A 12,703-nucleotide genomic window follows, 5' to 3' on the forward strand; every position below is an offset into this window, starting at 1 on the left:
ATGGGGCTGGTATGAGAACTTATCTTATTCAAGAAGTCAGCTAACCCAGCAGAATCATGAGTCACAGCTCCTGAGTAAAAACTCAATTTCCAACAGCATTTGGGCTGGGGGCGGAGGGGCTTCTTGGATGGATTACACTACAGGCCATTCAGACAAACAATATTCCCAAGGCTGCTGGGGAGGCATCAGTGCCCACTGACTTGGCATATCTCTCAAAAAGATTAACCCAATCACCTCTCCATCTTCCCTCAAGGTGAGAGAAAGCATAAAGCAACACTGATAAATTACTGGTAAGAACCCAAGCAAGCAGAATGTCTTCTCATTCAACCTCTTTGGAAAACAATATGAACATTTTTCAAATGACTAAGAATTGAGTTTCCATATGACCCAGCAACGCCACTGTTTTGCAACTATCCGAAGGACTCAAAAACCCTATTCGGAAAAACAAACAAAAAAAAATTTGCGTTTCTATGTTCATTGCAGCCAAAATATAGTAAAAACCCAGGTGCTCAATAAAAAGATGACTGGATAAAGACATTATAATATAAATATATATTTATAAATATATATTTATAAAATCTCAGGGCTGGGACGAATGGAGACATTACTGGCACCGGCTCAAGTAAATCAATAAACATGGGCTGACAGTGATATATATATATATATATATATATATATACACATACATATATATATATATATAGGGATACTGCTCAGCTATTAAAAAAGATAAAATCATGCAATTTGCTGCTACATTAGTGGATTGGACAGAAATCATGCTGAGAGAAGTTAGTCAAAGGAAGGGCAGATATGGAACAACCTCTCATGTGTGGGATATAAAAAAAAAGTAATGGAATAACAAATTTCTAAAGGCAACAGAACATGAAAACTGGTCTACAGAACTGAGCTTCCCATGGCAGAAAAATGAGAGAAATGTAGTGGGGTGGGGCGGGACACTACGTGAAACCCTGCACTGAACAATCTTAAAAGCCACAGCGTCCCAAGCGCAATTATTTTTTTAATTTTTAAAATAAAGTTTATTTGTCATTAAAACAAAAAGAATCCAAACAAGTTCTATTATAAAACTTGATGGTTTAGAAATGGGAATTTTTATCTCAGTGTTTTTGCTTACTTGTTTGGGGGCCACTCCCAGCTGTGCTCAGGGCTTACTCCTGGTTGTGCTCCGTGGGCCACATAAAGTGCCCGGGATTGAACATGGGCTGGCGGCTTGAAAGACAAGCACCTTACCCACTGTACTATCTCTCCAGCCCTAAATATGAGTATTTTAAAATCCATTACACACACACACACACACACACACACACACAGTACACAAGTTCCTTGGAAAACTGCACTGTAGCACTGTCATGTGCCATTCATCGATATTCTTGAGCGGGCACCAGTAGCATCTCCATTGTGAGACTTGTTGTTACTGTTTTTGGCATATCGAATATGCCACGAGTAGCATGCCAAGATCCGCCATGAGGGCGGGATACTCTTGGTAGCTTGCCGGGCGCTCCGAGAGAGAGACGAAGGAATCAAACCTGGGTCGGCCGCGTGCAAGGCAAACGCCCTACCCGCTGAGCTATCACTCCAGTCTCAAGTTAACCTGCAGCAAACTTTGGATAACAAAGGAAAAAAATTCCTGCCATCAGGTAGCTTAAATAGAGAAATAGAGAGGGAGAGAGAAAAGGAGTCATGAATAGTTGTAGGAGAGGAGTACAGAGGGTAGAAGAGAGGAGAAAGAAACAGATAGGAGAAAAAGTTACTGTGGGGAGAAAATCCGTGTCATGAAGATAAGTAAAGTAGGATAAAGGGAGAGTGGCAGGGCTATTTTAGTTACCATTGCAGAGGAAGGCCTCTGTACGCAGATAACATTCAAACAGAATTAAATCCTAGAAGAACAAATTATAATGAGGAATTAAGTCCGACATATTCAAAAATCGAGGCATCATGGATGAGTTCAGTTAAGTAGAACACTCAATCACATAGGGGAGAAACTGCACTAAACTTAGAGTAAAGCCAAGTATCAGCTGTGTTCCTGCTGAATCATTCCAGGCTGTAATAGTCTTTTATCTGTGAAGATCCAAAGGCCAACAAGATGTGATGTTATGTTATCTCTGTCTCTAAACTTTGTGCTGTACACTGTTAGTTATACCCCCCATTTAAGTGCTATTTTTTATTTCAATAAAATGCTTTAAATGCCATAGAAAAACCTAAAACATGCTATAAAAATAACCAGAACTGTAAGAGTGATCAAATATAGGCCATATATTGAAGAACACTAATCATGCTGAAATTATCACTAACTGAAACATTTCTAAAAACCACTCACATATAAGAGGAATTAAAGCAATGATAGTGAAAGTATGGGTCCAGAGTCTTCAAGGAATGGAAATGTTTTTACCTGGAAAGTGTTTTCAAATGGAATTCCCTAGGATACCTGTATAAATCATCATTAAAAACTTGCTAAGAAGTTGTTCAGTCCAGGGCTGGAAAGGTAATACAGAGGGTAGGGACCTTGCTTTGCTTTTGGCAATGAAGTTCAATCTCTGACATCCAGATGGTCCCCTGAGACCCACCAGGAGGGATCCCTGAGGACAGAGCCAGGAATAAGCCCTCAGCATTTCCGGTGTTGCTCCCAACCTCCCCAGAAAGAATCTGATCAATACAAAAACATAATTGGTTGCATTTTGATGATCTCTAATGGTTTTAAACAGTAATTCTGGATATAAAAAGAGGTCTAAGTAAGACCAACTTTAGAGTCTCTCATAAACCTAGTTTTATATGATCAGAGTTGGCCATGTCTGAGTTGGGTTATTCTTACAATACAGTTTTGGCTGACTCCCTTTTTGAAAATAACATGTAAAGAAAGAATATATTTAATGAAAGACTCTTCCTTTTTTGTCTAGAAGCAGTATCACAAACTCATTATTATTTGTTTTAATAAGCACTCTAAGTATTGTGTGTGAGCTTAAACACACACACACACACACACACACACACACACAGCTTTTTCTACTTTTTGCTAAAGTTTGGGAGACAGAATCACTGTCATTTCTTTTCCCATGGGACCTGAGGTAAGAAAAATAAGTAGGACTCTGCTTGAGTTGGATGTGTAGGTGATGGAAAATTCCTTTACTTTTAAGCTCTAGAACAGGGCCTCAAGAGTGCTGTGTCCCATGAAGGTTACTGATGTCAATGTGTTCCTCTCTACTGTGGGCAGAATACAAAAGAACAAACAGCATTATATGCTTTTAACTCAGTTTCCAAAAGAGTTCATATATTATCCTATGATAGACGAACATTTTCATAGATTATCTAAAGGCGCTTACCTGAGGCATCACATTGCAGGATCCAATAGAAGCAGAGACTAATGAAACACCACAGAAGTCCCATCCTGTCAACATAAATACAAGAGAAAGTACTTATTACTAGAAGGTACTTAAATAATATTTACTATTCATCCATTCTTGTCATTGACTACTGTTTGAAGAATTTCATAGCATTGGAATTGAAATTGTTAGAACCAGTAAGTTTTAAAAAAAAGGAAATGGATATGGATGTAAATAATAAAACCAAATGTCTATACCCCAAAATTAGTAGAATACTAATTCTGACAAAACTCCAATAGTCTGGCTCTATACTGTTCTATTAATCATGGAGTAATAGTTTCCTACTTTAAATATTTATATAACATGCACAAATAGTATAAATGTATATTCTCTATATTTTTCTGCAGCAGTCCCATTTCGGACAAGTAAGTTTAATATGCTTAACTTGTGTTGTATTCTCTTGCTTTATTTCCAGTTGGAAGTATTAATGACCATGTACTTTACTTTCTTAGTGACAAACAGAAAGCCTACATTCCTAAAATCACACTGGTCTGTAGTCACCATAGTCTGAATTTATATTAATTTAGATATATAAGCATTGGCTTGCTGTGTGCATTGTACCTTGCTGGTCCACTCTCCTCACTACAGAAGTTTCATTAAAAAATAATAAAACTGGAGTCCAGTGTCTGTGATCTTTAGCCTTTCCATTGATAACCTGCTGAAACAGCCAACTAGCTAGAATCTCGCCCTTAACATTTGGTTGTGTGATCTTTAATGCAAAAGGTCTGGGGATTTAACAACTCTGTAGAATGTTTCTTTTCCTCTCACCCTTGAGATATCTTTTGGCTTCTGATGAAAGTTCCATAGGTCTATAAATACTGAACTTGGATAGACTGAGAAACTCTACACTCAAGACCTCTGCTTTGTGTTTTGAAAATACAAGGTTACGCTCAAAGGTCTTGGAAGTTTTCCAGATCAGATTTTCAGTAAAAGGCAGGGATGGGATTTTTATCTATATCTAGCTAACTAGAAGTCCATTTTCTAAAACCTTAGCCTATGCCAAAATTTTACAGCCAAAAGGACCCATCAATTTAAAAAGTGTGGAGGCAGTTGATAAATAGGGTTCCTATATAATTGCATTTAAGATGGAACACTTTGGGGTTGGAATAATAGTACAGTGGACAGGCACTGGCTTTGTATGCAAGCCCCACCTCCCCCACCCCCAGGGTTTGATATCTGGCATTCCATATGGTCTCTAGATTACCATCAGGAGTAATTCATGATGACAGAACCAGGAGTAATCCCTGTGCACTGCCAGTGTGGCCCCAGACTAAAATAAAAAAATAAGATGGAACACTTTTAGGAGAGCTACAATGAAATAAAATGTATAAACCAGTACTGTCCAGGCAATCCAGAGTTCATGGTCACTTAAAAGGAATATGCAAATTCCTTTCTAATGTGTTACCTCTCTTGACTATGGATCACCAAAAAAATGCTGCGTTTGAGTTATGTTTCATCATTAGCATAATTATACACAAATAATAGGTGGATTTATTAAACGCTGAGCAATCATTTTTATCTCATAGATTAAATACCTCACTTTTACTACCACTAAGTCCTTACTATTTTTATCCTGTTACCTTAAGGAATCTCATCTATCAGTCATTCAGTTGTTAGTAAAATATGAGTGGAGCAGTCATTCTATATACAACGCCCAAAAGGAGAGAGGGAGAGAAGAAGAAGGAGGAGGAGGAGGAGGAGGAAGGAAGAGGAGGAGGAGGAGGAGGAGGAGTGCCTGCCATAGAGACAAATAGGAGGAGAGGGATAGGGGATGATGGGAGGGAACCTGGGGACACTGGTGCTGGGAAATGTACACTGGTGGAGGGATGGGTGTTGGAACACTGTATGAGTGAAATCCAACCATGAACAGCTTTGTAAGGGTCTATCTCACAGTGATTCAATAAAAAAGTTAAAAAATATATGAGTTGAGCACTTTATGTTAATGAGTGAGTCTGATTTCAGAGATCTCTGATGAGCACAGTTCAGGGAGATGCCTGAGTAGAGAGGACACACCTCACTCAAACTACTTCATCAGCTGTGAGCATGACACATGCAGAGTCACCATAAAATATGTAAAGGTTTATCAGACTAGAAGGGCGAGCACTGAGTAGAGATTAGAAGAGATTTAAAGGACCAGAACAGGTAAAGTACTTGCCTTTCAAGCAGCCAAGCAAGGTTTGATCCCCGGTTATCTCATATCACTCCACAAACCCCACCAGAATGACTCATGAGCACATAGCCAGGCGTAAGTCCTGAGCACCACTGGGATTGACTCCCCCCCCCCCAAAAAAAATAGAAAAGACTTCAAAAGTATACAAAAATAATTGCAATACAAAGTAAACTGATAAATAAATACATACAAACAGGAAAACTGGTATTAAGACTAGCAAGAGGAAGATTACTCCACCCAACACAAAGCGGATTAACAAGAGGTAGATTTTGAGCCGAGTGAAACGTGTTTGGAAAATTTTGAACAGAGGCAGAAGGAAAGCAGAGGGCAAAGAAACCCAGTGGAGGAAAATGATGCTCAGAGATAGGGAAAACATAGAACATAAATAGGAAATAGTCTATAAATAATTCAGTTTGGCTCAAGCACGAGGTGTTACAAAAAGAACTACAGGAGATTTTGTTGGGAAGCAAGAGTGTGAGGCTCAGAATATGGTAAGGCCTTAAAATGCAGGCTAAGGTCTTTGAATGCAATTTAAATAGCAAATATGGAACAACTGAAGGTGTCTTATTATAGGAGTGATGTCCTCATCAAGTTGGCCTGATGGGGATCATTCTTCTAGGCACGAATTGGATAGATTGCCACTAATTTCTATCTTGAAATCATTTTGGCTCCTATGTCTGTCATCATAATTATTTTCCCTCTGGCTTTGTGTCATCTATAAACTTGATCGGCACTCCACCTATGACCTCATTTAAGTCATTACTAAAAAAAATTAATAATTCTGCACAAATCCTTGTCAAGGGAGAGCAGCCAGAGATTTCATTGTGAGCACGGTAATTTCAGCCCCAATACTCAGCCATGCTAAAGCTCTCTAGTCTCCCAAATTGCTTTAGACTCTTAAAAAAAAAAAATCACACCTCTAGATTTTCCCAATTTGTCCGTGTATAAACTGCTGAATTCTTGTAGCAGCACACAGAAGACATTCTAATTAGTATGATTGAGGGCCTTAATTGATATTCTCTTGAGTAACTGGATTATGCCAGAGGCAACGAGAGTCAGGTCACCAGGCTAAGGCTAATATAAAGGTAACTTGTATGCACACATAAATCCAGGGTCAGCTGTGCCCTGTAATGAATTGGGAATAAGACAGACTGGAAAGAAAATGTGATTGTCTAGGCTCCTTTTGACAGACTAAATGTACCAAGGTTAGAGGGAGGCAGCTGCTCTGAAACCTCTCAGAGAAGGCTGGTTCATTTAACACTGTCTTATAAAGTCGGCCTCAGAATTGCGTTATTGTGGTTAGTAACATACCTTTGCTTCTTTCTTCGGGGTGGGGACAATGGCAGTGATGGAGAAAATTTCAGAGAGCAAAGGAATCTGACTAATTACCCACGGTTTATTATGGTCTGTGTTGTAGCTAACTTTCGCCATGGTGCCAGGGAGATAGAACAAGGGTTATGGCATATGCCTATGTTTGATTCCTGACACCACAGGGTCTCCGGAGTAAAGCAGGGTACAATCCTGGAGGTATCCAGCACCTGAGGGATGACTTCAATGATTCTCATCGCAGCAAGACATGAGTAGCTCTGAAACCTTTCTTAGGCCCATGCATTAAACTCCTTCTCAAATGTGCCATTGGGAGTGATAGGGGGAGGGGAGCGGAGGACCTTGGAACCACTTGGAAATAGGAGGAGGAGGAGGAGGAGGAGGAGGAGGAGGAGGAGGAGGAGGAGGAGGAGGAGGAGGAAGAGGAGGAGGAAGAGAGGGAAGAAGAAGAGGAGGAAGAAGAGGAGAAAGAAGAAGAGGAAGAAGAAGAAGAAAAGGAAGAAGAGGAAGAGGAAGAGGAAGAGGAAGAGGAAGAGGAAGAGGAAGAGGAAGAGGAAGAGGGAGAGGGAGAGGGAGAGGGAGAGGGAGAGGAAGAGGAAGAGGAGTCGTTGAAGTTGGGGCCGGAGCTAGAGTACAGCAGTTAAGGTGTTTGCGTTGCAGGAGGCCAACCCTGGTTCGATTCCCTGGCATCCCATATGGTGCCCTGAGCATCACCAGGGAGTAATTCCTGAGTGCAGAGCCAGGAGTAACCCTGAGCATTTCCAGATATGACCTCAAAAATAAACAAATAAACAATTTTAATAAATAAATAAGAACAAAAGGAAGGAAGGAAGGAAGGAAGGAAGGAAGGAAGGAAGGAAGGAAGGAAGGAAGGAAGGAGGGAGGGAGGGAGGGAGGGAGGGAGGGAGGGAGGGAGGGAGGGAGGGAGAGAGGGAGGGAGGGAGGGAGGGAGGAAAATTCATGAATTAATGGATTCTACCTTGTTTAAATAATTAGAATATACCTGTAATAAATCTTCTGTCAGCCTTCTCTGCAAGAGTCATTAATAACTAATATTACATACAAATCTTTCTATGCACACATTCTATAGATTCTATAAACTTCAAGATTCCTTAGGTCTGAGTCAGCCCTGACGAGTGAATTCTTTCCCGGGCCAGCTGGGGAAAGTTAAAGCTCGGGTTGCTGCCGCAGACTGCTGCTATCTCTGAATCACCATTTGCTCAACCTTCTGCTCAGCAGCATTTCACCAGTCTAGAGGACAAGATTTCTCCTGCAATTTTTTGCTTAATTCCACATATAGCTCCATACTTAAACCGCAGTCAACTTATTAAGACCAAAAGGCCTGTCTGAGGCTTGGGTCCCCAACATGGTACTTGTCACTGCTTTTTTTTTTTCTGAAAACCAGAATTTTCTGCCCTGTAAGGTCTTGGTACCATAAAGTTAGTCATGAAGTTATCATCCTGTGCTTTAATCTTGCTTGACAGATGCCATTTTCTATGACCTCCCCACTTAAATCTTGGCTATTAACACCAAAGCACGAATTCTAAGTAGTCACTGATAGGCAGCCAAAATATTTCCTTGAGGATTGATCCCATCCGCATCCTTACTTACAGCTCCACTAACTTACAAATGAAGTTTAAACAAGTTTCAAATGAATTCCCCCAAAGCAAAATGCCTTTGATAAATGTTACCTGCTTTTTCAAAAACAGAAAATGAAATGGCATTTATTAAGAAATAAAAAACTCTAGAGGTTCTATTATTTGGAATTAGACAATAAGTGATTGCCCAATTAAATTACTGTCCCAGAAAGACAAAACTAGAGTGAAAGAGAACAGATGCAGAGCTACAGTTTATAGGAGGATGCAACTAAAAGTGAGTAGCATAGGGGAATTTTCCGAGATGCAATAACTAGTCACTATCCTAATCGAGGTACTTATCAAATGTGTCTATACAAGAGATAAGCTTCATTGGTCTTCAAAAAGACCTATTTGACTGTATATTAATTAAGACATTTTAAAATAACATGTTTTTTCCCTGTTAAATAGTTCAACAAGTGACTTTGTGAAACTTTTTTTTAGACAGTTTATATAAATGAAAGCTGTTTTAACCTACATCTTGCTTCTATTCTCAGCATTTACTTTGAAAATGAAACAGTCCTCTAGTTGATTCTAAATGTTCCAGAAAAGTCTAGTTTCTAGGCACAAAGAGAGATCAATGGACTGCCCCATCTTTCAAAATATCAAGACAGTGTCACTAACATCAATACGGCAGCAAGTGAAAGTTGACATCAGAAAACGTTATCACACTTCTCTTAGCGATTCCCTCCCCCCTTACTCAATAACCTCAATGTGTTTGAAACTGAATGGACATATATAACATAATATATATGTCATCTGTAGATGACATCTGGCATCTTTATTAAAAGCTTGATATAGAATGCAAACAGACTGATTTCCATTTGTCCTTTAACATTTTTGAATAGCAACATGCTGTAGAGAGATGAGGAACAAAATAAAATCATTAAGCCTCACCCTTTACAAGAGAGAATGAGAACTATTTTTTTAAAAAAATTGAGATGAAGGTTAAGGAGCATCTTCAAAGGAATCCTTAACTTGAATTTATAAGTGTGACTGCATGATCTCAGACTGCCTGAAAGAAGATGAGAGAAATAATCACAGAAACCACTTAGAACTATGACCGGGTCACTGCCTTGAAGTAATTAAAGACCACTTTGAGACTGAATATTTGTTAAATATTTGTGGACACTTCTTAATGAAGACAGAAGAGTGTTCCACTGTATCCTCTCCCTAGCAGATAGGCAACATCATGACTGAGTACTCTGTAAGAATACTAATGTCTTGAGTATTCTACAACAGAAGACTAGCATTTTGAGTGAGTGATAGAAAGGAATATCAGCCTTATCAGTTTATGGGAGGTAGTGCACATGATAAGTTCCATATGATAGCTCGCACTGTCCAGGAACACAAATAGCTCTCAACAAAAGCTGGTCATCATTAGTTCTCGCTCAATGACTATATCTGAAAGATTTGAGAAACTACAACAGCAGAAATAATTATGAGCTCCACTATCATCATTTACAAAGAAGAATCTTAGTTACTTGGTTCAGATTGGTCATTAATCATTTGGACAAAGTTTGCTATATACAACTCTTTGAGGGCTGTAGGTCCAAGTTTGTGCTTCCATTCATCAAATATTTCAGAGAAGATAACCATAAGTTCAGTTCTATACATGCAGAAAAGTTGAAAATTTTGTTAACACTTTACAATAAAACTTTAATTTTAATAAATAATGTTCTATAAAGTTTCACTTCTCTGGTCTAAGGCCCAGATTTTTTTTTAAAAAATGGAAGTAAAAGCCTCTAACCTGACAATTTCCTATGGAGGTCATAGAATTCAAATGATAATGACCCAAGAAAGGAAATTTTTTGTACTTTTAAAGTTCTCCACTAACATAAATTGTTGCGCATTGGTTTTATTATGAAATTAATAGGACTTGCCTCACTTAAATTTTTTTTAATTCTAGCTGTGGATATTATAAAGTCATAAAGGAAACTTCTTATAAACTGCTTATTCCAACTCGGAACCTAGAATAGTGTCAAGGATCTGACAGCTAGAGATGATGCACATACAAATATGATTCAGTGCATTATGCGTAGACTTTACAGATAACATGTTATGCTTGTCTTAAAAATTATTGAGGGGCTGGAGTGATAGCACAGCATGTAGGGCATTTACCTTGCACACAGCAATCCTGGGTTTTATTCCCGGAACCCCATATGGTCCCCTGAGCATCAACAGGGGTAATTCCTGAGTGCAGAGCCAGGAGTGACCCCTGTGCATTGCCAGATGTGATCCAAAAAGCAAAAAAAAAAAAAAATTATTGAGAATGCTGTCATTGGCAAAAAAGCTAAACAACAAGAAAAGTTAGAGAAAGATATAGAATGCCATGAAAAGCAACCTCTTTTTGGTTGTTTGCTTGTTTTTTCATTTGGGGGCTATATTTGGTGGTGCTCAGGGCATATTCCTGACCCTGTGCTCAGAGATCACTCCTGATAAGACTTAGGGATTATATGAGGTGACAGGGATCAAACCTAGGTCAGCTGCAGGCAAGGCAAGTATCCTATCTGCTGTACTATATCTTTTGTCCCACAAGGAAAAGCTTTTTAATGAAGAATGCAGTTTAAAATCACACACACACACACACACATGCACACAACACACACAACATACACACAAAGCTCAGCAACAACAACAAAAATCGGAGGTGAGAAGACTCAAGAAGAGGATATGCATCTGGTCAATAAGCAAGTGAAAAAATTCCCATTATCACTTAGTATCAAAGAAATACAATCAAAGTAACAGTGAGGTTTCATCTCACACCACTGGCAATGGCCTATGGGGGGGGGGAATGGAAATAATCATTGTTGGTAGGAGTATGTAAAAAAAGCAATTTTTATTCACTATTGGTAGGGATGTGTTGGCTCAGCCTCTATCTATGAAAATCAAAATGGAGCTTTCTCAAAAGGGTAGGAATGAACTATCCCACTTCTTGGCACTTATCGCTTAAAAACAAAATCAGGAATTCAACAAGATAACACGCACATATGTTTATTGCAGCATTTAGCATAATAACCAATATGTGAGAAGAACCCAAACATCCAACAGCAGAAGAATGGATTTAAAAACAAAAAGATAAATCCACAATACATGTGGGGCCGTAGCAGTAGTACAGCAAGTAGGACATTTGCCTTGCATGAAGCTGACCCATGTTCAATCCCCCAGGTACACCACTTGGTCCCTCAAGCACCAACAGAATATGCCTGAGAGCAGAGATAGAAATAAGCCCTGGGCACAGTTTTGTGTGGCTGAATCCACATGGCCCTCAAAAAGGGAAACTGTGTTTTTATATACAGAATGGAGTACTATGTATTCACAAAAAAATAAATAAAATTATACAGTTTACAGCAACTTCAATGGAACTTAAGAGTATTATGTTGAGTGAAATAAGCCGAAAGAAGGACAAGTACCAGATGATTTCATTCGTCCATGGTTTAGAGCAAATCAAGGATACAGAGAATATACATTGATAGCAAACTGGACTACAATACTGAGGATATCAAGTTGTAAGGTGCAGAGGGTAAAGAAACGATGGAATTAATACAAGAACATCAGCAGAGGGTCTCGTACATTTCGGTGGCAGTACAGCAAGATAACTGCAAACACCAAAGTCACAATTGTCAACACTAGTGTAAACATAAAACTTAAACTTTACTAATAAAAGGTGTCTGTGTGGTTTTTGTTTTGTTTTCATTTCAGTGGTGGTGGGATGTGGGCACTTTGGCTGTAACGCATTGTACATCAGAACTATAATCATTCCTACTATTGTAGTCATGATTCGAAACAATACAACTATTTTAAAGAGAGAGCAACTGAAAACACAACAAAGAATGTGATGAGGAATCATCACCTAGAGCTTTAAGTCTTTAAGGCAAGAAGGAGAAATATGAAAAATTTGAGTCAAACAATAAGACACTGTTTGAGAAGGGAAGGAGCGAGCAAATATCCCTATCTTCACGGAGCTCTAAGCCGGACCATAGAAACTGCCAGACCCCTTCAAGAACAATGCAGCAGTTGAGGCTCTACAGGTCCTGAGAGATTGCAGAGCAGGAAGCAATTCTTTGAGGGAATGTGATATGTAGAGAGCAAGTGAAAAAGTAACCACCACAGACACAAAACAGTCATATTGCCTTGCAGACTAAGAGCCAGTAGACGCAAGTTTAGGAAATCAATTG

The 12,703-nt window shown here is 39.0% G+C and overlaps 1 protein-coding gene across 2 annotated transcripts in view; it reads right to left on the minus strand.

The window, feature by feature from the left end:
* The window catches only part of IL1RAP (interleukin 1 receptor accessory protein), a 156,358-nt gene that overhangs the window by 95,037 nt on the left and 48,618 nt on the right, over positions 1-12,703 (minus strand). For both annotated transcript variants that reach the window (XM_004603004.2, XM_055126563.1), the window contains exon 2: positions 3,336-3,400. In XM_004603004.2, the coding sequence (XP_004603061.2) occupies positions 3,336-3,399 (64 nt within the window). In that variant the 5' untranslated portion in view covers position 3,400. The remainder of the gene's footprint in view (positions 1-3,335; positions 3,401-12,703) is intronic.

This window comes from Sorex araneus, chromosome 2 (assembly GCF_027595985.1).
Source record: "Sorex araneus isolate mSorAra2 chromosome 2, mSorAra2.pri, whole genome shotgun sequence".
Lineage (NCBI taxonomy): Eukaryota > Metazoa > Chordata > Mammalia > Eulipotyphla > Soricidae > Sorex > Sorex araneus.